The sequence below is a fragment of the Capra hircus genome, chromosome 29 (assembly GCF_001704415.2).
Source record: "Capra hircus breed San Clemente chromosome 29, ASM170441v1, whole genome shotgun sequence".
Classification (NCBI taxonomy): domain Eukaryota; kingdom Metazoa; phylum Chordata; class Mammalia; order Artiodactyla; family Bovidae; genus Capra; species Capra hircus.
In genome coordinates this window covers 43,264,319-43,291,891 of record NC_030836.1, presented here as the reverse complement: position 1 = coordinate 43,291,891, position 27,573 = coordinate 43,264,319, and the positions used below count along the sequence as shown (strand labels likewise).

The window sequence follows — 27,573 nt, the reverse complement described above, 5'->3', positions numbered from 1 at the left end:
AGCCAGAACAGTGCTTTCTGGACAGATGCCCTCCATATGGGAAGCTCTTCTTTGGGGGGCTCCCCCGTCTCCCTGATGATCTTGGCTCAGGGATGCACCCTCACACCCACTGTTGCTTTGGGAGGCTCTGGGACTCTGGCACCTTTGACATAGCACCCTCCTCGCACCCCGCTTTTCCCCAGACTAGTCACTGAAGGGGTTTCCTGTAGGTGGACACAGAACTTCTAGCTCAGGCCTGCAGGAGGGGCTGTGCTGCAGGGTCCCATGGGAGCCCCGGGATGGGACTCTGGGGAAAAGGCTGTGTGGTCACGAGAAAAAGGCACTGCTTGGCCCCACCGCACATATTTGCACACTTGGGGATGTGAACTGCCGGGGTGGGTGGAGAAGTCTCTGCTTCCCCCGGGCCCTGCAGGTGGCCGTCCTACAGCGACAGACAGGGCCATCCCGGGGCCATGCACTGTCCACTAGGGCTCGGGCCTCCCAACCCCACCCAGGATCTCGTCAGGGGCCTGGCTTTGACGCTGAGTGTGTGTGCAGGTGGCCAGGCACTTTTAGGCTGTGTTGGGACCAGAGATTGAGGCAGAGCTGAAGTGGGCAGGCCAGTTGCCTTCCTTCCATCAAAGCGTCAAGTCTGTGAGGGGACTATGGAGGGCGGAGGAGGAATGGAGGCTGGGGGATGGGGAGAGGCTGGTGGGCCAGCATTTAAAAATAAGAGGGTGGGTGGGCAGAGGGCATGCTGAGTGTCCAGAAAAAACCCACGGAACCCACCTTGAGATGTGCATCGCACATGTTTGCACCTCCACATTCACGCTGCTCTGAAATGTTTAAATTGGATTTTTATCTTGATGGCGAGGCCAGACAAGGGCCAAGATGACTCTAGGGTCCCTAGACCATGACACCTCCCACCTGGAGGGGGAGGGGCTCGGGCCAGAACCCCTCTTGTGCCCCCAGTGCGGAGGCTTTTTCTTCAGCAGACACCAGGCCTCCTTGGTCTCCAAGGTCATTGTCAGAGATGGAAGCAGCCTGGCTAGAGACAGCAGCTACTCAGGGGCTGGCCCCAGGCTCTTTGCACCTCTCTCACCTGCCAGATCCTCCTCCCTGGGCTCCAGGTGTGAAGCCTCAGGTCATCCCTGACGTGTTCCTCACCTTTTATTGACTTGGGCCCCTCCACAGAGCCCAAACCCCACTCTCCCTCTCCAGGCACCCCAGCTTGGAGAACCCATCATCTGACAGTTACTTTAGTGAAGGTGCCGCCCAGCCAAAGAAGGGCGTTGTGTTGATGGACGCAGTGTTCAGATACTTTCTAGTGGGAGTGCCTTTAGGAAGCCATGTCCTGCCTAGCAGGTACTGTGACCCACCACCCCCACTGTCTTAGCCAGCCTGACCCACACCCTGTGTTACAGGCCTGGCCATAGGGATCTTGCCCCTGAGACACACAGAAGTGCAGGCACAGGCTCAGACCCACAGAGGGACCCAGCTACACGCACACACGTGTCTGACCAGAGGCACGCTCACATCCTGGCACACATGTTTATAGACCTACTGGCAAGCTCATTCATGTCCACTTCCACAGGTCCACATATGTTCAGACCTAAAGGGCACATGCCATTTGTGCCCAGGCTAAAAGAGGCATGCATGTGCTTAGATCTAAAGAGGCATGCTTGTATGCAGAGTCCCAGAAGTCTGGCACACACAGACCACCCCCCACAGATGTACACAGTTTCACAGAAGCACACATGTGTTCACAGCCCCAGTCCTGCATGTGTGTGCTTAGGGCTCCACACCTAGATGTGGGCTCACAGGTGTCTGCCTGCTCAGACTCACAGCTTTCACACTCACACATGAGTCCAACTGCACGAGGGTGCCATGCGGCATGTCTTTAACCCACCAAGGCATCCGTGGGTGCTCAGAACTGCACATCCATGCACTCACAGCCCCACCGAGGCGTGCATGTGTGCATATCTATTGAGGGGTAGACCAGATGTTCAGAATCACATGCACGTGCTCAGAAGCACTTGCATATTTTAGATGCTCAAGAGACACATATGCCCGTGTGCTCAGACCCTTAAGGCCCATGTGTATGCGAATCTGAGACTCTCAGAATTCCATGTCCACACTCGGCTCAGAGAGGCACACACACGTATACAAATCCACCTGTGTCACAGACACGCTCACACATGTGCTCAGGTCACAGAATCCTCTGTGTGAGCTCTGACTTGCAGATGTTCACAGATGTGTGTGTGCATGTTCTGAGTAGGCACACAGACTACGTGAGCAAGCTTTCCGAGGTGTAGGCGCATGTGTGTACACAGGCATGTGAATTCAGGGATGTCCATGTCTGCCCCCGGCTCGCAGAGGTGCACGAGTGTCACAGCTCCACACACGCACACACTTGGGCTCAGACCTGTCGCACATCTGTTCATGATCACTAAGATGCACACATCCTCAAAGGCATGTCCTCGTGTACCGCGTGTGAGCTCATATGAGACCCCTGAACGTGTGTGTGTGCACATCCTCAGGCAGGCTGTGTGTGCACAGACCCAGGGGTCCACGCACAGACACACATTTCTTCAGCCCCACAGACCTGCACCCCTCCCCCACCAACCGGGAGAGGAGCTCCTCAAGGCCCATCTCAGCTCATTCTCACTTGTGGGCCCTTGAGCTCAGACACACACATGTGCTCAGACCCCTCAAGACATGCATACGCGTACTCAGTCCCACAGTGGTGTACACACACGTGCGCACACACACAGAGTCAGGTCAACGCTGATCCACGTGGGAGCTCACAGCTGCTCATACACTTACTCATACACTCAGAGATACACATGCAGCTACACATAGAAGGACACCTACATATCTGTGGACCCTCTGGCCAATCACACATCTTCAGATGCAGTACAGTGCCTGCCTCCCTGTTCACCATGTGAGCACACAGACCACAGGGGCCCGCACATACATGTGTACTCAGCCTCGCATAAACCCCCATGTTCAGACCCAGAGAAGCCGCCTCATGCACGTAGCCCACATGTGTGCAGCCCTTCCAAGGCTCTGCTCCCATGCACACGTACACGGCCTCAGAGGCGTGCACACGCACATGGGGCCTCAGAGGCATGCACACACACACGGGGCCTCAGAGGCAAACACACATACATGGGGGCCTCAGAGGTGTACACATGCCTAATTCCACAGGCATTGACCCATTTGCTCAGACCCAGACATCTAGCTCAGAATCAGAGGCACAGATGTGTTCAGATTCTAGCCTGTCTTAAGATAACACTAGTTGTTACAACAAACAAGCTCTCAACACCATGGTTTAACATATAGAAATTGACTTCTCCTTCACGTAAACACTGTTCCTGATGGGTGAGCAGCTCTTTTCCAAGTGCTAATTCAGAGTCAGTCTCTGTCCACCTTGAAGTTGCACCGTGACTTCCCTAGTTGTGGTGGAAGGGGATGAATGGGGAGGGGCACAAGGGGAGGGTTTATGGGCCAGGCCTGGGAGGGAGAGGGGCACGTGGGCCCTGCTGATGCTGCCCTCCAGAGCACTGTCCCCGTGGCACAGCCTAGCTTCCAGGCAGGTTGGGAGGCATGGCCCTGCTGTGCTCACAGGAGGAAGCAAAAACAGATTTGGTGACCAGCTAGCCACTTATCTGCCACAGTCTGGGCTTTGGGTCACAAATGATGCATTCCACTCTCTCCCACCTACTGAACACACCCACCCCTCCCCAAGGGAGACACCCAAAGCCCCCCTCCCCGCAACCTGATTAGAACAGTCTTCTGAGAGGGGAGGATGTCTGCAAGATGGACCCTCTCCGTAGGGTCCAGACTTAGCTCCTGGGTACCCGTATGTGGTCTGGATACCCATTAACTAAAAGGATAATTGATCTCATTGCCCACACACCCAGGACACCAGAGACAACCACCACCATAAAACCCTGCATCCAAAGGGAAGGATGGAGGGCACAGCAGCTTGTAGTTCCTAGTACTGGGAGATCCAGCCAGCAGGCAGCTCGGGGCTCTGCCCTCAGTCGTGGGGACGTTTCCCCCTGAAACCTGCTCTGCTGTCTGGAGGAACTTTCGCCTCCTTGGTCTGGAGCCCTGGTGCTGTCCTCTGGCAGGTCCCTCCCAGTCCTTTATCCTTCATGGCCATCTCTGGGTGGGTGTTGCGAAAGCATCCTCCTTGGAGGCCCCACAGCCTTAACAGTCCACTTCCTGTGCATATTTGGGGGCCCAAAGGTGGTTCTGAGGCTCAAACAGTCAACGGACCCACACCCAGACTTCTCTCCTAGGCATCATTCTCAAGCCTGTTTATTTCCTTGTTTTTCTGTCTTCTCTCTTAATTTAGCGGTGACTATCTTGAGGGCTTTGGGAACAATTGGTGGGGAACCACATCCTTAGTCTGATCCTAGAAGCCAGGCTGAACCCCTGTTATTCAGGCGAAAGTGTCACTGGGCCACTGTCCCTGAAAGCCGTCTCCAGTCTTCTCTCTTAAGATTTGGGGTTGGGGGGCAGCGGCTCTTCTGACATTTGCAGGCCTCATATTCTGGGCTCTCTCTGGTCCCTTCATCTCTGTTGGGAACCCACCAGTTCTTGTCTAACGTTGTCTCTTTTTTGTAACACGTTACTAAATGCAGGAGGTGAAAGCCGGCCCTGCCATCCTGACTTTCTGAGCACTTTCCCTTAGTGCCTCAGCCTCAGCAGGTGCAGGCGGGTCCTAATCCAAGATGCCAGCTGTCCTGCGGCTGCGTTATGTGGTCCTGCATCTTTCCAGCCTCCAAATCCATCTCCTTGGATTGTTACCTGAGGGCCACAGGTTTTTGTTAATGTGACACCCACTTGGGGCTGTGTCTGTACTAGTGAAGGTAATGTGTGTTTTTGTAGCAGATAACCCCTGAATCTGAGTGGGTCCTTCAAGGGAAGTTTCTCACTCAGGGGAAGCCCTACCTGGGTGACTAGCAGGAGTGCTCGGGGAACCCAGGGTCCTCCAACCTGTGGCTCCTCCATTTCAACACGAGGTTGGCAAGGTCACTGGAAGGAGGAGAAAGAGTGCAGAGCCTGGCACCCTGGAGCGTTTATGGGCCAGTACTAGCATTGCCCACTGCTCCCTCCTATGGCCACACCTACTTGCAAGGGCTGCTGGGAAATGTAGTCTCACTGCCCAAGGGAAGGAGGTGGTCAGAGGCACACTGCATGTGCTCAGACCCTCAGTGGTAGGCTCGCATCTCCTCAGGAACACTTTCATGCATTCACACGGGCACACATGAGTTCAGACCACCATGCAAAAACCAGGTGCAGGGGCCAGACTCACTCACATGCTCGAACATCTGCTAAGGCTCGCTGCCATGTGGGCTCATGTGCCCAGATCCATCAAGGTTCATGTTTGCACGCACATGCACACACATGCTTAGAGACACATGCGCAGGTGCACAGAAACAGACCCCTCAAAGGGGTGAGTGCACGTGTGTACACGTGTGTGCACACAGGATGTGTCTTACCGTCTCAGGCCTTGACTCCACCTTGGCCCTTGTGTGCCCTTGCTGTGCGGGGATTTCGGGTGGGGAGGGGCGGCACCCTTCAGGCCACTGCACACAGTTGCACAGATTGTTCTCTGCTGGAACAGGTGAGTAAGGCCTGAAATCTCGCCAATGCTCTGCTTGCCAAGCCGTGTCCTGGACCCTGGAGCGGGGCTGTGTCCACCAGCAAGACAGGATGCCTTTTTCCAATTTTGCACAAAGATACAATCTGCCAAACTGTACGCCTGCAGGGCTGTGGCCCCATTGAAGGTCTGCCATTTTTCTAATCCCCATTAAATGCTGGACTAGTGGCCTTCTTACAGTCACAGTCTGGACAGGACACCCAGGGTTGGTGGATGAGGCCTCAGTCAGCCGATTGCTTTGTCTCTCTCAGCTTCAGTTCTAGATGCTTCTTTGGGGGTTGGCAGATCTTGCTTGGGTGGGAATGGGGCTCCTGGCTAGATTTCCAGTTAAAGGTCTTCTGTGCCCTAAAAGCAGAAAGGGTCCGGCTTGCCAGGCCAGCAGCCCCCAGAGCCAGGCTTTGCTGGGCGGGGAGGGTGCTTGGGAGTGGCTTGTGATCTCCTTGGCCAGAATGGAATTCCCTTTAGTAAGAGGACTGCCATGCACTGAAATTCAGTTGAGGAGCAGAGGGTGAGTGGTATCTATGATAAATGCCCCTGTGAATACTCCCCCAATGCTGCATTTGCCTGAAATGGAGGAGGGGAGAAAGGCTGTCTAGGGCCCTTAGACCCCCAGGGGCACCCCATCCCAGTGTGCACCCTTGGAGTAGAACTGGACCCAGGATTCCAGGCACCATGGGTCTTCCTGAGTCCGCACCCCAGATGTCCAGTGGGAAGGGCGACCTGGGGAGCCCCCAGCTGGACTTCTGCAGTGAGGAATCTCTGAGGGCTCCTCCCCTTCTCCAGACCCCACTAATTCCTCACTGGGGCAAGCTTGCCTGACCCTTTCTGGACTGATGAATGACCTCAGAAAAACGCAGTACCGTATTTTGAGTGTGACTTGACTACCACAGAGCCCAGGCTGGCTTAAGTGAGTGCTGGAGAAGGAAGGCAGTGTGGGGTTGCAATAGTGTGTTGTCTTGTGGAGAGGGTAGGGGTTGTGGGACCCAAGGGGGACATGGTGTCGGGGATGGAGGCTTGTGTTCAGGGCCATGAGAAGGGGGCATCAAGGGGCAGGTGTGGCAGTGTGGGGGCTGTGGGTGAGGGCAGGACACCCTCAGGAGATGCCCTCAAGGCCTTGGACCCAGGGGAAAGCCCCAGAGGAGCTGAGGATGCAGGACCACACCCCGGAGATGGAGGCAAGAAGTGGCTGGGGTTGAAGGGCAGGGTCAAGAGGTCAATGTGACCAGGCCTGGGAGGTGTTGGAGGTAGGGATCAGGGAAGTGGGGTGCTTCACAGGAGGATCCTGGGAGCCTCTGTGCCCCGAGGACTTAAAGAACCAGTGAATTACAGCAAATGGTTGTGGAGTGGGGGACTCAGGATGGGCAGGACTTGTCTGTGATCCAAGGCCTGAGGCCCCTGAATACCCTCATCTAGTGGGGTGGGGGTGAGCAAGAGGGTAGACAGCCAGCTCTGTGCCCTGATTGGCCTGATCAGCCCCCTCTGGGCTGTGATGTGTCCCCAGCATGGGTCTCCTGGTCCCATGTCGTGGGCCTGGCATTCTGCTGGAGCCCCAGCTATAGGTAGCTTGTCAAGGAGAAGCCTGTCTAGGACAAGCCTTGATCTTAAAGTCTTCAAGAGCAACTGGTGGCCCAGTCTAAGACAGAAGGTAGAGGAGACTGTGGGTGAGAGCTGGGCCCATGGAGCCGCTTCTGCCAGGCTGAACTCTCAGAAGTGCCTGCTGCCTGCGGGGGCTAGCGAGGAAAGATGTTCAGAAGCCAGCTGCTCTGGCCTGTGAGAGGGACTCCCAGCCCTTTTGCTCAGATACCTAGCTTGGCCTGACTCAGAGCAAATGTCTGATGAAATTTCCTCCCTTCCCTGATTGAAACACTGTGAGCCCCTGCTCTGTGCCAGGCCCAGTGCTGGATACTCAGGAGAGACAGATGGGCCTTGGGCCTTCCTGGCAGGGAGTCCAAACCTGTGCCTCCAGGACAGAATAGGGACATGGTGTCAGAGGCATCCATGGCAGAGAGGAGCATCTGGAAGTCTGCCTGGAAGAGGAGGTGCTTGGTTGGATTCAAGGATGAGTGAGATATCAGCAGGGGGAAGGTGCTCTGAACAGAAGGCAAAAGGTCAGGAAGAGGGCAAGTGGTGTGGGCCCGCAGTGAGTACCCCAGATGTGTTCATGGTTCATGCAGGGAAGGGAGCCTTGTCATAATCGGGCCCAGATGTCACCATTTGATGGGCTACCAGCCTCCTCAGATCTAACAGCTGAGTTTGCCCCTGACCCAGGGACCAGGTTGCTGGGCTAATCTTGGTGGGTGTAGGGTTCAGGTAGGGATGGAGGACCAACTATGTTCCTCCCTAGGTTGGGAGCCAGGCCTTGGCCTCACTCTGGACCTGGAGCCCAGTACCCTAATGTTATAAATGAGGAAATTGAAGCCCAGAAAATGAAAGAAACTTAACCCACAGTCACATAGGAGTTCATGATAGAACAGGTCTTGGCCTCCCAGGTTAAAATCGAAGCCGAGAGGTAAGCAGCCTAGCAGATTCCTGCAGGCATGGGGAGGACGAGTCAGGCCTTCTGGGGCTCCTTGTGAAACATGACCTTTCCCTGGCCTCCGAGAGCCACAGAAGAGATGGGATAGTCCGTTCAAGTAGCCCAACACTGACGCCTGGAAGTCCTGCCCACTCCAGGCCTCAGCACTCTCCTCCATGATAAGCTGGTATTGGGCAGTCCCAGCCCCACAGAGCATGCTTCTCTGTTCTTGGCTCAGTTTTCCAGGGTGGCTGAGCCTGTGGAAGGCCAGGTGCTCAGAGGCTTCACAGTTTGGGGTGCAGGTGAGCTCCTGCCCGGGGGAGGTTAGATCCTGGTGGGGAGAGCAGCCTGAGGAGCTTGGCGAGGCTCTGAGTTCAATAGCAAGATCTTGGCTGAGCTGGCTACTGTGACCAAGGATGGCTCTGCCAGAGGATCAGCAGAGGTGTTTGAACAGCAGGGCAGAGACCAGAGCACTTTGGGTGGGGGGAGGAGGAGAAGAGGTGCCAAGACGTGGTGGTGGCACATGGCCGGCCGGGCTGCATGGGACAGAGGGATCTGCCAGTGGAGTCCTGAGAAGCTTCCCTTAGATGGGGTGGGAGGCTTGTGGTGTGATCTGTACAGATCAAATGCTGCAGAGATATCAGAGATGAGCACTCAGATAGGGGGCATGGCTTGAGCTGAGCTGGAAGTACTAGAAGAGAAAGCTACCACTCACACCAGACCCAGAGCTGCCTCTCCAAGAGGAGGGAGTGCTTCCACCAGCCCCCTAGGACCCAGGGCTCAGCTCCCTTGGCCCCAGACCAGTGGGTTGCAGTGTTTTGGTTTGAGAGGGGTTGTCCAGGGGGCTGATGGGTGTTGTAGCTGTTGACCCAGGGGCTGATGGGAATTGTGGTCCACACTCTTGTAAGGGCTAATGAGATTTGTAGTTCTCACTCTTTGGGGCTGATGGGAATTGCAGTTTCTACCCAGGGGACTCCAGCTATCAGACCTAGGCTCCCACCCCCAGAGGCCCTCCCCCGTAGTTCTCCTGGGCCCTATATTAGCAAGTACATCCTTCCCAGATGGCTGTGTATGTATTTTCTTTTCTTTTTTTGCTTTCTTCTTCTTTCTGTTGTTTTATTATTGTTTTAACAATAATAAGAAGGCCAGAGGCAGTCAATCCCTGGCCAGGTCCTGGCGGCCCATGGGGGTTCTGGGGAGGGGGAGGGGGGGACGTCAGTGGGGGTCAGAGGTGGAGGGTGAAGAAAGAGAAAGTTGGGGATTTAGGTTAGCTCGAGAATCATGTGTTCCTGCCTAGTTCCTTCACTCACTCCCTGTCTCTCCTCACCTCCCTAACTTCACATGGCTTCTCACTACCGCTCCCAAAGTCCGATAGGACCTCCTCCAGTGTGTCTGTGACCCCCTGCCACTCCTCATCCCTTCCCACGTTCAATTCCTCCTCTCCCCGTGGCCAACTTGCAATTAGCCTTCAAAGCCCCTTCCCACGACCATCCCCTCCCAAGTCCTCTAACCTCTGAGGTGATTCCTACACTGCTGCCTGTCATGTACCTCCTCCCAAGCCCCCCTTCTGTCTGCTCCCTCCCTCTTCCCCACACCAACACCGGGTTATGGTAACAGTTCCTCCATGCCAGCCTCCACTCTGCACATTTCAGTTTTGTGTTTAATGAGGGGGAGAGGGCACAAGTGAGGGAGGAGAGGACTCTGGAGGAAACAAGTTGTTCAGGGAGAGAAGAGTGAGGGAGGGAGATACCAAACAGATAGACAGGAAACGTTGTACGGAAAAGTTGTTTTTTCTTATTTTTTCCGGGAGAACCCGCTTACACAGCTCTGTTTGTAATTTTTTTCTTCATGCTAAAATCACACGGCCTATTTGTTGATGTAAGTTGCCTGAATTCCGTGGTATGCTATCTTCTTTTTTAAAAACAAAAGCAAAAAAAAAAAAAAAAAAAAGCAAAAAAAGAGAAAAACCTAGAAAAAACCCTAAAAGATATCGTTGTTAGGTTTGTTTATATGCTGCTCTTGTATCTGTTTTTAAAACCTTAAACCAGTAGAGTTTTTTTGTTTTGTTTTTTTCCATTTCTTTTCTATTTCCTTTCCTTTCTGTTCCTTTTGGTTTCTTAAGACAAACAAAAAACCAAAACCCAGAGAGCCACAGAGCCCGTGCGTGCGGTGCCCAGAGCATCCGAGCCGCTGCCCGCTTAAAGCGCAGGGCTCCGGCCGGCTGGCGGTAGGGCCCAGCCCGCTCTAGTCTCCGCCAAAGCCAATTGGAACCGATTTGGGTGTGTGAGGCTGTTATTTCTCTCTCTGTGCCGGCCGCCTGCGTCCCGGCCCTCGCTGACGCCCTGTCTTTTCTCTTCTCTCTCTTGTTCTAGGAGGAGAGTTAATATTGCCCATAATCACGGAGGACTCCTTAGACCCCCCTCCCGTGGCCACTCGATCCCCCTTCGTGCCCCCACCCCCCACCTTCTACCCCTTCCTCACCGGCGTGGGTGCCACACAAGACACCCTGCCCCCGCCCGCGGCCCGCCGCCCGCCCGCCGGGGGCCCCTGTCAGGCCGAGCAGGACGACAGCGACTGCGAGGAGCCTATCGAGGCCTCGGGCTTTGCCTCCGGGGAGGTCTTTGACTCCAGCCTCCCCCCCACGGACGACGAGGACTTTTACACCACCTTTCCCCTGGTCACGGACCGCACTACCCTCCTGTCCCCGCGCAAGCCCGCTCCCCGGCCCAACCTCAGGACAGATGGGGCGACGGGAGCCCCTGGGGTGCTGCTCGCCCCCTCCGCCCCGGCCCCCAACCTGCCAGCGGGCAAAATGAACCACCGAGACCCGCTGCAGCCCCTGCTGGAAAACCCACCCCTGGGGCCTGGGGCCCCCACGTCCTTCGAGCCGCGGAGGCCCCCTCCCCTGCGCCCCGGCGTGACCTCCGCTCCCGGCTTCCCCCATCTGCCCACAGCCAACCCCACCGGGCCTGGGGAGCGGGGCCCGCCGGGCGCGGTGGAGGTGATTCGGGAGTCCAGCAGCACCACGGGCATGGTGGTGGGCATCGTGGCGGCCGCGGCGCTCTGCATCCTCATCCTCCTCTATGCCATGTACAAGTACCGCAACCGCGACGAGGGCTCCTACCAGGTGGACCAGAGCCGGAACTACATCAGTAACTCGGCCCAGAGCAACGGGGCGGTGGTGAAAGAGAAGGCCCCGGCCGCCCCCAAGACGCCCAGCAAGGCCAAGAAGAACAAAGACAAGGAGTATTACGTCTGAGCCCCCGGCACCGCGCCCCACTGCCAGCTGCCCCTCCCGGGAGAGACCGGGAGGAGGGTGCGGCCCTCTCCCTGCCGGGGCCCTGGGGACCCACTCCCTGGCTGCCTCAGACTTCTCTCACGAAGAGGAAACGCAAAAAAAGAAAAGAAGAAGGAAAGGAAAACCCCGTGCTCGTCCCCTTCCTCCTGCCGGCTGTCCGGCGCGGAGTTATCGTCCGTCCTGGGGCTGTCTGTCCCTCTCAGCTCTGCGCCCGCCGGGCAGGGCACATGCTTACAGCCCTGGGTTGATTTATTTTTTTAAGGGGGGTAGTTTTATTTTGGTGGGGTTGGGCGGGAAGGAAGGCTGGGGGTTTTGTACAGTGTCCGCTACTCGTCCTGTTCATTTCCCTCCATTTTTCTTCTTGCTCCCTCTGTTCCTCCTGCCTTCCTTCTCTCCCCAAGCCCTTCAGTCCCCACCCCAGGCTTGCTGTGTCTCTCAGTCCCCACCCTCCTTCCCCACTTCTCCTTTGTGTGTGTCAGGTTTCTCCCTTCCTTTCCTCCCTTTGGGTTTCCAGAGTCGGTGGGAGAAGGGCGGGAGGGTGGGCGGAGCGGCCCAGAGAGGGGCGGGGCGGGGCGGGGCCTGGGCGGCCTCGAGAGCCCTGGCCCCGCCCACCATGAGGAGGGGCCTGCCTGGTGCCCCACCCAGGGAAGGGGCTCGGGCCTGGGAAGGTCTGCTCTGCTGTGTGCCGCCGGGCGACGTGCATTGATGGGGAAGCTGCTGGAGGAGCAGGGTGGGGGGCGGGTGGGAGGGGAAAGGCAAATGCAGATATATATTGAAGACAAATAATCTAGATATCGCGAGCAGCAGCCTGTGGCACCCGTTGGGCGCGGGCAGCAGGGAAGAGGGGGAGCCAGGCATAGCCCGCGGACTGCTGGGATCACTTCTCTGCCCACAGGCTCCCTGCTCCCCCAGTTTTTTTCTTTGTTAACAAATGTGTCTGAGTCTTGGAAAACACCCCAACCCCGGAAATGTGTGGGAAAAGAAAACAAAAACTTTCCAAATCCAAAGGTCCTGTGCAGTTTGTTCGGGTCGGGTGCTGTTGGGACACTGGTCCCAGCTCTGGGCTGGGATCTGGGCCCAGATGAGCCCATGAGAGCTGGTAAGTAGCGCCCAAAGGTTTGGGTTGAGCATGACTTTGAGCTCCTTGAGGCGGCTTGTCTTTGTCTCACCCTCACGTCCCAGACAGCCCCCAGGCCCGAGAGCGATGACTGGTCTCTGGCCCCACTGGCCATGGACCTTAGCTTCTCTCGGTGCCTGTGTGTGTGCTTAGTTGTGTCTGACTCTGCGACCCCATGGACTGTAGCCCACCAGGCTCCTCTATCCATGGGATTTTCCAGGCAAGAATACTGGAGTGGGTTGCCATTTCCTACTCCAGGGGATCTTCCTAAGCCAGGGATCCAACCCGAGTCTATTGTGTAGGAACATTGGCAGGCGGACTCGGGGGGTGGACAAATCCCGAAGTGGGAGCATCCTTTTGCCCTCTAGTGGCGAGAAAGGGCCTGCATTCTGGTGGTGGCTGCATGTGCGTGGGGAGTGGGGGGGACAGCCTTGACACAGCCCCCGGGGGAGGTAATGTTATTCGTGGGTGGGAAGAGCTTCAGCTGCTAGTCCAAGGTCTCAAGGTGGGTCAGTATCTGAGTCCAAATTTTCCCCCAGTTCCGCCTAACTCCGGGATCTCTGCCCCTTTTACATCTCTAGAGTTTGGCCCTTTACCCCCACTGGCTGACAGTGGGCAGCACCTGGGACTGCAGGTGGGAGAATGGTCCATACACCTCAGACCAGCTGTTTGCGTCTTCATGGGGACACGAAATGGGCCCAAGGTCCCAGACATGCGCAGATGGGTCTGTATTTGTTCATCCTCTCGGTCTAAAGGAGCTGAGACTCGCAAGGTGGAGGTTGTACATGAGGGCCCACGCATCCTCCGTTGTACTCCCACATCCTCGGGAGTGTGAGTGAGTCTGCATCTCCCAGGGGGCTGCGCCGGAGCACCAGGCTTTTGGAGACAGGACTCAGCCACACTCCATCACTCAGGTCTCCTCTGCCTTCTGCTTGGTGGGTCTTGCCCCCCACCCCGCTGCTCCAGGCTCTGCCTTCTCAAGCTCTTGGCTCATCGTCACCCTTCATCGCCCTCCTTCATTGCCCTATTGTGCTTCCTGAACTTCCACCCCCGGCTAGCGTGTTCTTGCAACAGTTTAATAAGATTGGTCATTGTTTAGGCCTGGACACCTCCCAGGGTCCTTGGGCTCAATGCCCAGGGAACCCCATCCAGATCCACCTCATGTTCCCCTGCATCCTTCCATTCTGGGATGAAGCTTTTGTGGTGGGATGCTTCCCCTCATGGGGTGTGCCCCAGTGGCCCTTGAGAGTCCTCCCTCCACCCCGAGTCCTAACGGGGGTGAGAGAGCGAGTCCTCCCCCAGCCGCCCCAGGGGGTGGATTTCCATGGACTTGACCTCTCCTCTCTTTCCTGAACCAGTCACCAGGAGGGAGGGTTGGGCCTCGCTTGTCTCCTACCACTCACAGTCTTGGAGGGCAGCCTCACTGAGGTCAGCTGTCACCCTCTGTGGGAGCCTGCGCAAGGCCTGACGGGGGCAGGCTTGTCAGGATGTCTTGTCCCTGTGCTGGTCATGGCCTCGCCCCAGGGTCTTCTGCTGCTGCTCTCCCTGTCCAAGGAATGGAGACTTATCTCGGGTTCTCCTGCCCCTATCACCACTAGCCAAAGAAACAAAGACAGGAGGCAGGAGCTCTTTGGTGTCAAGAAGGGAACATCCTTATTCCAGAAGTTTCCAGAGTGGCCTCGAACAGTCTATTGGGGTAGGGGGTCAGAAAGAAGGACAGTGCAGGACTTGGAAGATGGACTCCCATCTGACTCATTGCCGTGTGGCTGTGCGATTGTGTTCTGCTTTCTGTGAGGAAGCTAAGAGCCCTGCCGCCCAAGGACTCAGTAGTGAGGAAAGACTCCTGGCCTCTGCCACCCAGTGTGCTTGTCTGTAAGAGACAGTCCCCTTGGTCTTAACCCCTTCATCCTGTGCATCTCATGTTGAACTTACCGCTGGGCCTGACCTGGGCTCCTGGTGTCTGGCTGGGCTGGCAGTGACCCCCAGGAGAGTCTGAACAGGATGGGGATGGGTGAAACTCTGGGTACCCTGCTCCTGGACACTGGTACTTGTGGGGATGTGTCAGGAGATTCTAGGGGGTGGGGAGGGGAGAATGAAGGACGGGGTTGGGGAAGAAGCTTGCAGTGAAGCCTGGCTGACAACTTTGACTGTGAGACCTGCACTGGCCAGGCAGGCCCCCAAGTGCGGGAATGCAATCTCAGCTAGCGCGGGGGCTCTTTGGGCACGAGGCCCTCCTCCTGGCAGTGGATGTGGAGCCTGTGTGGCCGGCGCTGCCCCTCCTCACACACCCTCCCGGGTGAGCTGCAGGCCTGGCTGGAGGCAGGAGAATTGCCAAAGTGGGTCTTGAGGCATTTTCCTGTCCCCGCTGCCTGAGGCTTCTACTGCTAATGATGGGGGAGTGGAGGAAGGTGACTGAAGGGGTGCCTGGCAGGGGTTCCCTGCAGGGTGCCTAGCAGCTGCTGGGCCAGGAGCTCCCTGTGATGGATATCAAGAGAGAGGGTGCATCCCAGGTGAAGGCCTGCCACACGAGGGGCAGTGCCCAGCTGATTGCAGACCTGTGGTTGCTGCTGAGGGAGGCCCCTTTGCCCTTGGCAGGGCACTCACTCCGCCATGGTGATGACACTTTCTCCCTCATTGCCCCAGAGGGCCAGGGCCCTGGGCCTCCCAGCGTCCAGGTCCTGCTAAGTGAGGCTTCCCAAGTGGCGCTAGTGGTAAAGACCCTGCCTGCCAATGCAGGAGATGTAAGAGACGCGGGTTTGATCCCTGGGTCAGGAAGCTCCCCTGGAGGAGGAAATGGCAACTCACTCCAGTATTCTTGCCTGGAGAATCCCATAGACAGAGGAGCCTGGCAGACTACAGGTCATGGGATCGCAAAGAGCTGGACACAACTGAAGCGGCTGAGCACGCACACACGAGTTAAGTGAGCAGTGCCGTGTGTGAACTATGTGGGCCTCCCTGGGTCCTGGCAGGCTGAGACCACCTGGAAGGACCAGGAGCAAGGCCATTCTGAATATGGGCAGACAGATGACTCTGAGCACTTGGTAAGCTGGAGGACACCCTTGGGGAGGGGAGGAGTCATCTTCCTCCAGCCCTGGGGTCTGCCTTCTGGAAGCTTCTGGCCACCCTGGGGCCCTAGGAATGCTAAGCAAGGGAAAGTAAGGCAGCGGGGGCTCAGTTGGGCAGCAGGTGGACAAGATAGAAAGTCCAGGGCAGGTGGCACAGCCTCATCTTTGGGTATCTTTACCAATGCGATCCCCGCCCCTTCCCCTTTGTCCTGGGGTCTTCACTGGAGGCAAATAGCTAAAGGTCATGACCTCCCAGAGGCCCAGGCAGAGAAGACCAAGCCAGGGAGTGAGCCCATCTCCCTGGGGGCCAGGGAGCTGCTTCCTGATCTCCCAATAGCCTTCTCACGTGTGTGCCCACATGTGCGTGTGTACACATCACTGATGTGTGTGTGTAGAGGTGTGTGGCGCTCTGCTGAGGCACCTGGAAGCAGACACACAGGCGGACCAGAGAGCACCTGAGCACAAGTCGGGGGTGGCTCAGCAGACGGCGCGGCTGCTGGAGACCCGCTGGGCCCCCACGTGTGTGTGAGCTAGGCCATGAGAGCTCAGGGGTCATCCCTTTCCATCTGAGCACTTGTGCCTGGTTTCCCTGTAAGTGGTGCCAGTGCAGGGGTTCTGGATGGTTCTCAGATGGTGTCTGTGCCCTCCAGAAGCTTCACCGAACACCCATATTGAGGCGAGTGCAGGCTGGAGGGTAGTGGCCAGAGCTGGCTCCAGAGACCTTTGGACCTGGGCTCGACTGCTGACGCTGCCCCCATTAGCTCGGTGTCACGGCAGTCAGTTTCTGTGAGCCTTGGTTTTCCCCCACTTAAAATGGGGCCGCATCTACCTCAGAGGCTTCAGGAAAAGATGCAATGAGATGATGCCTTGAGGCGTCCAGCCTGGTCGGTGCCTGGCCCACAACAGAGACTGGAAAACGCAGCCCCTTGGCTGACACTCAGGGCGGGAAAGCTGGCCTGGGAAAGGGTGGCCCCAGCAAGGAGTCCCCACCTCCCCTCCCAGGCAGACTCTGGGGGCACATCACAGAGCCGGAGAGGCGCAGTTGTTCGTTCTTTTATTCACTCTCATCCCGCTTGCACCACCGCCCCTCTGCTCTAGGGGAGCTGGGGACATGGGGACACCCCACCCTTTGGGAACTCACAGGCTGGGAGGCTGGGGGACAGGCGTGTGGCCGCAGCCATGGTGAGAATTTCACTAAAGCCCTGCGTTGGGCCCTGGGTCTGGGAGGATGTGGAGGTTGTTGTCAGGGAGAGAAGGTGGTAGGCAGAAGACATGGCCGGGCGGCTGGAGTGGGGAGGGTGTGGGAGGGGCTGGAGCCATCTTTCTGATGAAGCTGAGGATGGGAGACTTCACTGTTGCTCTTGCAGAGGCCCTGGGGTGCAGTGAAAAGCTGGGGAGGCCGTGAGGGGCTGGCGGTCAGCCTCCAAGCTCAGGGGCAGTGAGCGGTAAGGAAGCACGCGGTTGACTGTGGGCCCTGCTCCTCTCTGCAGCCTTGAGGGAGGGGCGGGTGACGGTGTACCGGGCAGACTCCTGCCAGTCACACAATCCTTTGCCCTTTCTGTGTTGGAGGCAGCTCCTTAGACAGTGTGAGGCCAGGCTCAGCCAGAGGGGCAGTCCCCAGGTCCGCCGGAAAGGAAGGCCTTTGCTCTCCTTCTGCCGAGAAGTCATCCCATCACAGGCTTCCCAGGAGGCCTAAAACCCTGTGGATTTCAGGACAGCACGTCCCTGGAAGCGTGTTGCCTTCCATACTACTCTGTTCAGGAAAGACATGGAGGGGTTGTGTCTCATGGGTGCAAGTTACTCCTGATCTGTGTCTATCCTGAGGACTCAGGAGACACGGCTGCCCTGCTCTTGGGCACGTGATGGAGGATGGATGGGGAGTGACTTCCCTGATAGACATCTAGGAGCTTTAGGAGTAGAATCTGGGGCCCATGAGAATGTCCAGTACCACTGCCACACCCTCAGCTCTCCACCTCACAAAATGCTGCCCCCTCGACCTCTCTCTAGGTGGAGCTGGGGGTAGGTGGGCCACTCAGGTCTCAAATGGTGGAACGAAGGGCAGGGGACCAAGTCCACACTGTCAGCTGGGAGACTGAGCCCTGGGTCTCTAGTCTCCCAAAGAGGTGCTGTGTGACTCCAGGCCAATCCTATACCTCTCTGGGCCTCTGCTTCTCCCTTTGTCTGGCGATGGGGGTGGGTGGCCAGGTCCGCCCTGTTCTGGGGCTCCAGGGAGGGCGGAGGGGACGGCCGGAGCTTCGTCCACTGACTGCCTCTGCAGGTCTTGGATGGTGTCGGGCAGCGGCAGGCTCTGGGGCTTGGGCAGCACCAGCAGCGCAGCCAGGCCGCTCAGCACGGGTACCACCCCGCATGCCAGCAGGGACAGGGAGGCGCCACAGACGCACAGCAGCCGGACCAGAGGCCCCAGGATGGCTGCTGCTTGGGCGGCCATCTGGCACAGGCCCCCTGCGGTCATCCTGCCAGCATAGATGCACCTGTGAGGGGTCATACTGCCTGCCTATGGCTTTGACCTCTCACTCTGGCCTGGCCCTCTCAGCCCCAAGAGGCACCATGGGTCAGGCTGGGCTGGGGTGCACCTGGGCAGCCCCGAGGTCACGTGAAAGAGAAGTTCGAGGCACGAACATCTGGTCTGGGGGAGGCCACGCCCATGGCACTCTCCCAACCCGGAAGTCCCGCCTTCATGGGGCTCACCTGAGCACAGTGGGGAAGAGCTAGGCGGTATAGATGGGGAAGCAGGTGAAGGCAGCCCCCACTCCCCTGAGCCCCAACACGGTGAGGGCTGAGCACAGGGCCTCCATCTCTGTGGATAGAGATGGGTTTGGCAGGCTGTTGGCGGCGGTCCCGGGCTCTCCCCAGGACCTTCCAAATGTCTGCTCGTCACCTCCACCTGGGTGTCCCCAGACCCCACACATGCACTGTGTCCTAAGTGACCACATTCCCTGCCCCCCGCCCCCCCGCCCAGTCTGCTCCCACCCAGACTCCTAGATCCAGACCCTGGGAGTCCTCCTCCACCCCCTCCATTTCTCTGCCCTTCTCAACAGCACCCCCACCCCCAATCCCAGCAATCCATCACAGTTATTCTGTCTCCACAATTTTTCATAATGCTGTCCAGTGCAGGCCGCCTCCGTCTCATCCAGACGGCCCAGCAGACTCCTTCCTAAGTGGGCCCTACTCTAGTCCAGTGCCCTTTTGATGGGGGAAAAGGAGGACTCTTTTCGTGGCTTAAGCTCTCCTAGGTCGGGAGCCTCTGGCCGCAGCCAGGTGCATCCAGGCCCGCCTGCTCACCGTGGGGGCACCAGCGTGTTGGCTAGGATGCAGAGGCCCGCCAGCACCAGAATCACAGGCGGCCCCGCAGCAGCAGGGTGCCGACCTTGGCTGGGATGTCCGTGACCACAGTAAAGGCTTGGAGCAGGAAGATGTTGCTGCCTAGGGCCTGCAGGTCCAGGATCAGGCCGTAGAAGGTGAAACCAAGGGCAAAGCTGAGGGTGGGGGTACGTAGGTGAATTCTGGCTGGGGATGGGGCAGCTGGTTTGTTCTCCGACCTGCCTCCACCCTTCCCTGCAGGCTCTGTACCCATTGGTTGGGTGGTCGCTATGGACTACATTTCCCAGGTTCCCTTGCCAGTGTCACGTCTCCTGAGCTTTGGCCAATGGGAGGCACTGAGGAGAGACTGGAGGCGGGACTAGGGCAAAGCTGAAGTATTGCTCCCCGGCTCTCTGGGCACCTTGTTGGCAGTGGCGGCGTTCCCTCCACGGCTCCAGCTTCCACTGACCAGCCCCTTTCTCTGTGGTCCTGGTGGGTTCAGTCTTTGCCAGGTGGTCCTGGCTCCTGAGCTCTGATAACCCCTCTCCCTTCTCTCTGGTTCTTCCAAACTAGGTGCGCGCGTGCATGCTAAGCTTCGTCAGTCGTGTCTGACTCTTGCGATCCTGTGGACTGTAGCCCACCAGGATCCTCTGCCCATGGGATTCGCCAGGCAAGAATACTGGAGTGGGTTTCCATGCCCTCCTCTGGGGGATCTTCCCGACCCAGGGATAGAACCTGGGTCTCTTACGTCTCCTGCACTGGCAGGTGGGTTCTTTACCACCAGCGCCCCCTGGGAAGCCCCAGGGTAGATGTGCCTTTCTGCCGCTGAATTCTCCAGCTGCCTCCTCTGCCTGTTGGGCTCTGCAGTTCTCCCAGCAACTTTGCTGTGTATCCTCCTTGCTAATCTCTCCTGTTGACCTGTCCCAGCCTGAGTCCTCCTGGCCCTGGGCAGTTTCCTGTGGGAGCCTAATGGAGAGAGTCAGTGCCTCAGGCCTGGTCTTAGAGGCCCTCTCAGCCAGTGGGGCCAGTAGAAGAGTCGGCAGAGCCAGTGGATGCCAGCAGAGCCCTGACTCCAGGCTCCCTGGCTGCTGGTGGCCCGAGGCGGAGGCTGGGGCCGGGTGGGGTGGGGCTCGTCAAGCGCACACTAGAGGGGCGTCTATCTGCACAGGGTGAAGACACAGGTCTGGAGGCCCAGGCCAGGAGTGCAGAGCAGAGCTACCAGGCTTCCAGGAGTCTGGCTCACACTCAGCTCTTCCTTCATGGCTGAGCGCAAGACCTGGAGGGAGGGTGGGGAGGGTTGTCAGCATTCGGTCACTGCCTGGCCCTCCTCCCTATGACCCCCATCCTGGGGGCCTGGGGCCCTCTGTCCATCTCCCAGGGACCCTGTTCAGGGACAGGAGAGGGTCTGAGGGTCTAGCCCTGGGGGAAGGCCCAGCCTCGCCTCACCTTGATGGTCAGAGCATCCCCCACTGCCCTCTTCCTGTTGACGGTGGCCACCTTCTGTAGCTCCCACAGGCCCCGCTCCGGCCTGCCCATAATGAGGAGCCATCGTGCCGATTCTGCCAGCCACCTGGGGTTGGGGAGAGGGAGGAGAGCAGGAGGTCTCTGCCTGCGCCCCTCAGGGCCTGGCCTGCACGAGCCTCTCTGCCCCTCTGTCTCCTGCCAAAGGGGTGGCCTCACTGGCTGCCCCAGGCTCAGGGTGGCTGAAGTTTGGGGGCCGGGGGTGTGTGGCAAGCAGCAAAGGGTGCTGGCTGTGGGGGCCAGGTCCTTTCTGCCTCCTCCCTCTCTTGGGCTGGGGTTGGGGGTCCCTGTCCTTCCTTCCTGCCTCCCTCCTGACCCCGAGCCCCTTCTCCCAGCCTCACCTGGGAGCCAGGGCTGGGAGGGCCTGTGTGCAGTGAACACGCCCCTGATGGCTCCAGGACCTCTGTCCTGCAGGCCCACCAGGGTCCCCCGCTGTCCAGCCCTCCCGAGTGTCACAGGGCCCTCCTGCCCGCCTTTCACCCCCATGGCCACACCTTCCTGCCTGAGCTGGCCCCTCCCCTGGAGCCCCTTCCTGCAAACATCCTCACACCCATGGTGGGGCTCAGGCCCTCTCAACCTGCACCCATTAGTCAGCAGCGCCCATCACCTCCAGCGCCCCCTGCAGGCGACCAGCCCACGGCCCTTGCCTCACTTTTGGCCCATTTGCCCATGTCAGGCAACAGTCACCACCTCCTGGGTGCCAGTCAGCCCCACACTCCCAGCGCCCCCTGCCTGTGGCAGGACCCAACCCCTAACACTAATCTGTCTCCCAGCCCCTCAACATCAAGCCCAGACCCCCTGCACCATCCAGACCTCGGACCCCTTTCTGTGCCCACTGCCCCACACTGTCTCCTGTTGCTGGACACAGGTGCCCCAGCCAGACACGCTCCCCCCACAGCAGGTGGGGCCCTGAGGTCCTTGGGGGTTTGCAGAGCCAGAGAGGGGGACTCAAGTGCACTCAAGTGTAGAGTTGACGAGACCCCGTGACCTGCCAGACTAGGTGTGCGGGAGCCGTGAAGGAGAGGGAGGTGTCAGGGCGACTCTGACTCCAGTACCTGTGGGTGGCCCCACAGGGGAGGAGGAGGTGTAGGTGAGGAGGAGGTGTAGGGGAGGCCCCGGGGAGGAGCGGGTGTAGATGCTACGTTTGTGATGCTGAGACAGTAGTGATGGGGACGTCACCCAGGTGGCTGGAAGCCGCAGAGAGGCAGGCCGAGGAGGGGGTGGGGGCCTGCAGCGTTTGGAGAAGGAGAGCCGTGGGCACAGGGGAGGTCCCGGGAGAGGACAGTAGTGCCCTTTCGTGGGCTGCAGGGCCAGAGCGACAGGTGGCCGGGCGAGGTCGGCGGGGTCATTGGCATGGGGTGGCACGTGCAGACGCATCTCACGATGAGAAATTTGGTTGGAAGAGAAGCAGAGAAGCTAGTGGGAGCTGAGGGGCCATGGGGTCCCCTCCTCAGATGGGCCCCCTAAACTGAGTGGTCTGTGATGCTCTGATGTGTGGGATTTCTCTCCTGCTCATCACTGTCTCCCCGGGCACAGCCAGGGCGCTGCCCGGGCTGGTGCTCAGTGGCCATTTGTTGGAGTGAGGAAGTAGTGGGGTCACAAACGCATGTGTGCCCATAGCCCCCGCGTGGGCCTGTCTGCCAGGGCAAGCAGGGCTCGGCCGCACGGGCCAGCATCAGCGCTGGGCCCTGGAGTCTGCCTCACTGACCTCTGCCCTTTACTCTCGTGATATGGGGGCCAGTCTGCCAACCCCGAAGGCCACTGGCCGGGTGCAGGTGCCTCTGCTCAGGGCTGCTGCATGAGATGTGATTGCCTCCTGCTCTGAGGAGTGAATGTGTTCTCGGAGTGGTGTGTGTGTGTGTGTGTGTGTGTGTGTGTGTGTGTGTGTGTGTGGTAGCTTTGCATCCCATCCGCCCCGACCTGGCCTAGTGCTGCCAGGCCTGGCACAAAGGAGGGGCTCAGAACACGTGCCCAGAGGTGCACATGCCAAGGCAGGCAAGGACAGGAGACTGGACGGGCTGAGAAGTGATGGGAAGGAAGGGGGAGGAGACGCCTGGGAGGAGAGGGGAAGGAGAGGCCCTGGGTCGGGGGTGGGGGGTGTTGGGAGCTGGGGCCGTGCCAGGCTCCTGAGGCTCCTGTCTGGCTTTCTGCATCCCAGGCCTCTGCACCCAGGGTGGAGAGTGGGTCTCCTGCAGGGAGGGAGCTGGGCGGCACCCGCCAGGAGAACACAAAGCAGAGGAAGTAGGGAATGGAGACAGCCGGCTGCAGCAGCGTCCAGTCGCGAAGCCAGGAGGACGTGGCCGAACGTGTAGCCCAGGGAGTTCAGAGTCATCACCAGGACGCGGGCTTGTGCTGATGTCCACTCTGCCAAGTGGAGACCAAGTGGGTCGGCCTGGGAGCCCACACAAGCCTCCCCTGCCCGGCCAGGGTCGGAGACCTATGGAGAATGATGGTGTTCAGCATGGTGCCCGCCACAGCGAAGGCCAGCAGGAAGTGGAAGAGGCAGTACATGAAGAAGGTGGGGGCAAAGGCAGCCACCGTGCCTGCCACGGCCACCTGAAGGTGGTTCCAGGTCAGCACCCGCCGGTGCCCAAACCTGCGGCAAACACATGGGGCAGCCGGGTCCATGGGGTGCCACGGTGCCGGCCATGGGGGTCTGGACCCCTCTGCTTGCCCACTGAGCGACTCCCGGGTCCAGACCCACATTCTGCATCCACGGAGGGAGGGCTTGTGAGCACAGGGAGCGCCCCCTGAGGCACTGGGCAGGGGGTAAGCTCCCCGTCAGCAGGGGCAGCCAAGCAGTAGCTGGTCAGCCAAGCAGCAACCTGTGGCTGAGCAGGCTTTAGCAGTGAATGTTTGATGAGAACAAGGACCCTTCACGGTCCCAGAGAGGAGTCCGTGAAGCTGAGGCCCAGAGAGGACTCAGCTTGCTCAGCAGCACAGCTGGAGGGTCTCATGAGAGGTACCCACATCAGATGGAGTTTTCTCCCCAGATCCCGCCAGTTCAGAGCCAGTCAGGGCCCAGGGTCTCGGGGCACAGGGACAGCGAGGGGACGGGGCACCTCACCTGTCAGATACTTGGCCGCACACAGCTGCTCCCACCAGGTTCCCAGCCAGGTAGATGGATAGCACCATGGGCTTCAGGGCCTGAACGTCACACACCAGGTCCCACTGGTGGGAGAGGAGGGGCCAGGGATCTGAGCTCAGGAGGCTGGGAGGGGGAGGGGCGGCGGGGCTAGATGGGAAAGCCCAGGGAGCTGGGGCTGGGTGTCCGGCCCGGAGACCTTGGAGGTCGTCACCCCTAGCCTAAGCCCCTCCTTGGCTCCCTGTTGTCCCAGGTCCGGGGTCAGGCCCTCTCTGGGCTCATCCGCCTCCTCGCCAGGCCCCTCTACAGCATCCACCCACGCTGGCGCCTTCTCCTGGCTTTCAGAGGCCACTTCCCTCCGTTCCATAGAGAGTCCCCTTCCTGCTTGCTGGGTGGGCCGCCTCTCCTGTCTCCCTCATCTGCTGGAGGCTGCCTCTGGGAACCCAGTGACTCTGCGGAGTGCCCCTGAGGCTCCTGCAAGCTCATTCCTGCCACCAACCCTGGTAAGGCGATGTGGCCAAGAAGGACCTGGAAGCTGCCTGTGAATGCGGAGGCCAACGGTGGTGGGACTCCCCTCGCTGCCCCTCGGACCGGGCCATTTTGAATCCAGCCGGCTGTGATCTGTGACTTTGGCCTCTAGGGTGTCAGGACTTGGGGACGGTCTGAGGGGAGGCCCCTACCTCGGTCACGATGGGGGAGGTGAAGGTGCTGTGGTCACAGACCCAGCCGTCCACGCATAGCTCCGTGTTGGCCTCACTCCGGTTGGTGGCTGTGGCGTTGGGGTCCAGGAGCTGCCACTGTGGGTGGCGGAAGCAGCGACACTGGAGGGGCCCACGGCTGGGGCCCAGTGGGATGGAGATGGCCAGGAGAGCCTGGGGGTCCGGGGCCCCAGGGACACTGGCCTGGGCCGTGCTGTTGTCCAGGAGGGGCACCCAGCAGCGGTGGCTGGGCATGGCGGCTGAGAAGTTCTCCAGTACATTCTGAGGGCCGAGCCGCGTGATGGGGACCACCAGGGCCCCCATCTGGAGAACCTGGAACCGCCTCCAGCTATCCACTCGGTCCAGGAGTTCAGAAAAAGCCATGGAGCCTGCCTGGAGGCGCCAGTGGAGGTACCCACCTCACAGAGGCTGGCTCAGGGCAGAGGGGCCGATGCGGGCAGCCTGCCCCCCGCCCCCCGCAGCACCTCCTGCTGCACCGGCCGGGCTGCCCAGGGCACGGCAGCGATGCCCGCCATGCATATTCAGCCCGGGGGTCTCTGGGCGCCGTCACTCAGGGTGGCTCCAGCTGGGACCTGAGTCTACGAGCTGTGACCCTGAAGCCACCAGCACCTCCCCAGAGACACAGCTGCCCCTGGACCTCTGGGAGAAGCTGAGTTGGGAAGTGGGGAAAGGAGGCTGAAATCACCCAGGCTGGGGCACTGTGAGCAGGTGACGAAGAGGGCTTCATAGTCACTTCTCGGGTAAAGTTTAACCCAGCTCTGAGGGAGGGACAGATTCAGAGGCCCCGCAGCTCCCACCCTGCGTGGGCTGGGCGGCCTCGGCCCTGCCCCTCTGCGGCCCTGCCGCCTCCTGCGTGCCTGCGCTAGGGGCACTGAGGGCTGACCCAGGAGAGGCGCTGCCCGGGGTCCTCTCAACCTCGGGGCTGGCGTGAGGCTGGAGCAACATCCGTGCTCTGTGAGGACTGTGTGTGTGTGTGTGTGTGTGTGTGTAGCCTGAGTCACCAGCAGGTGTCCAAACCCCATGTGTCCCAGCCAGCGTGGTCCAGCCCCCCCCCGCCCGCAGCCCCTCCCTTTCACGTGTCTGCCGTCATTAATGCCCTCCTCCCCACTGCTTTGCTCTCTTGAGTCTTTCAGTGTCTCCAGACACCCCATGGGTTCCTCAAGTTCAGTGTCACCTCGAGATCCCTGCCCCTCCCCAAATCCACTCCTGGATCCCTAGTCTGGTTTCACATCTCCCGCACCCCGCCTGTCAAGCCCTCCAGTGGCTGAGCCCTGCTAACTTCTCCTCCCCCACCTCTGTGTCTCTGCAGCTGTCCCCTCCTAGGGCTCCCTGCCCCTGTTCCTGTCCCTTCTGCCCATCCCCACACTACAAAGCCCTCCTGTCGAATCCTGCTTAAAAGCCAGGGGCGTCCCCCTCAGCAGCGCAGCAGGAGCTGGCCAAACTCCCAAGGCCGAGGTAAGGGGGCGGAGCAGTGCACGCTGGGTGGGGGACTCAAGAAAGACTGGACCCGAGCCAGGAGAGACCTCCTTGGTTGCAAAGGGGGTTGATTGTCCGGGTTGAAGCCATAGGCCACATTCCCAGGTGGTGTTAGTGATAAAGAACCTGCCTGCCAATGCAGGAGATATGAGATGCGGGTTCGGGAAGATCCCCTGGAGAAGGGCACCGCAACCCACTCCAGTACTCCTGCCTGGAGAATCCCAGGGACCAAGCAGCCTGGCAGGCCCACAGTGTCACAAAGAGTCGGACACGACTGAAGCGACTTAGCATGCTTGCATGTATACGTGAGTACACAGATGCACGTGCCTATGTGTGTACACGAGCACATGGATGTGTGTGCATATCTATGTATGAGTGTATTCAAGTGTGTGTGTGATGTCTGGCAGGTAGGTGGTGGGCAGTGGAGCGGCGGTGGTGACCCAGCTTGTTCTCATGTGCTTTGGGTGTGAGGCTGCCCCTCCCCCGCCCACTACTTTCTGTCTTGCTCTCTCGCCCCTCTGCTCATTCATGTAGCTCGCAGGCACAACCTCTTCACCTCCCTGGCCTCTGTGCCCCAACAAACCAACTCCCACGAGCACCCTGTATTGGCTCAATGGGCTCCTGCCATTGCTCAGACAGTGCCCCTAGCCTGAAATGCTGTCTCCTAGCTCACCCTGGGCCACATCCCGCATGTACCATAAGACCCTCCTTCTCCAGGGAGCTCTCCTTGCTTACTCCTGCCTCCCCCTGGAGCTCAGAGTGGGCAGTGGAGCCCCACCTTCACACCATCCTGCACTTTCTGTTATTGTCCAGCTGGCCTCATTTCCATCTGGTTCATGTTGGGCAGAAACCCTTCTTTAGAGCATTCTTGGAACCCAGGTTTGGACAGCAAACAAAGGTTCCATGAAGACATGCTTCAACTGGTTTTAAAAATAACTTCTTCCCCCACCCCCCCATAATAAAATTAATGTAGGCACCTTCCAAAAAATTCGGAAAATATTGAAAGGTAATAAGAAAACGAAGGTCACTCCTAAAGTCACCAGCCACGATCACCACTGGTAACACTTTGGTGTAAATACTTGCACATGCTATTTCAGTCAATGTGAGTTTGATCCCTGAGTTGGGAAGATCCCCTGGAGCAGGAAATGGCAATCCACTCCAGTGTTCTTGCCTGGAAAATTCCATGGACAGAGGAGCCTGACGGGCTACAGTCCCTGGGGTCACTAAGAGTCAGACAGGACTGAGCAGCTGAGCACAGCACGTTCTGCCTCAGAAGCTCGGGATGGAAACGAAGCTTAACGTCTTTTGTAAAATCCAAGCGAAGAGCCGCTGCCTTTTACCTGGTGATTCTAGCTTAGCCACACTTCCTGTGCTTATGATCGTGTTTGCCCTTTTAGGGCCTTTTCTTCTTTACTGTGTTTTCCCTTTAAATCTGTTTGCTTGCTCCTGCTCCCCATGGAATCCATGCCTTTTCTTGTTCTGTATTTCTTCGGTTGGGTTTGGCAGGAGCTCGTTTTACTTCCGTTAGCTTCCTGTTTGAGCACATGAACTAGGAGCTACTATAAATCATCTCCTCTCTTCAAACCTCCCTGTCCTCTCAATAGATGTCTTCTCTCCTTACTTAACAAAGAAAGTAGAAGCCATCAGGAGCCAACAAGCTGATTCTCTCACCAGCCCACCTGCCTCAGTGCCCCCACAGTCTGCCTTCCCTCCTGCCACCATAAATGCCCCAAGCGCCCTTTCACCACGGGCAGCCTCTCCCTGTGAGCCCTCTTGCCCACCTCCCCACCTGTTGCCCTT

General features: G+C 58.7%; 2 protein-coding genes across 19 annotated transcripts in view; one reads left to right on the top strand and one right to left on the bottom strand.

Moving 5' to 3' along the window:
- Positions 1-12,470, top strand: part of NRXN2 (neurexin 2) — a 110,288-nt gene extending 97,818 nt beyond the window's left edge. For 11 of the 18 annotated variants that reach the window (XM_018043405.1, XM_018043402.1, XM_018043399.1 and 8 more), the window contains one exon: positions 10,544-12,470. In XM_018043405.1, the coding sequence (XP_017898894.1) occupies positions 10,544-11,430 (887 nt within the window). In that variant the 3' untranslated portion in view covers positions 11,431-12,470. The remainder of the gene's footprint in view (positions 1-10,543) is intronic. The other 7 variants (XM_018043414.1, XM_018043408.1, XM_018043415.1 and 4 more) reach the window with 1 other exon arrangement.
- SLC22A12 (solute carrier family 22 member 12) lies at positions 17,001-24,660 on the bottom strand. The gene is given in 12 exon segments (XM_018042756.1): positions 17,001-17,142; positions 17,919-18,125; positions 18,361-18,469; positions 18,947-19,009; positions 19,012-19,148; positions 20,118-20,248; positions 20,419-20,542; positions 22,712-22,777; positions 22,779-22,874; positions 22,946-23,089; positions 23,561-23,664; positions 24,259-24,660. Coding segments are annotated over 12 exon segments (1,725 nt in total).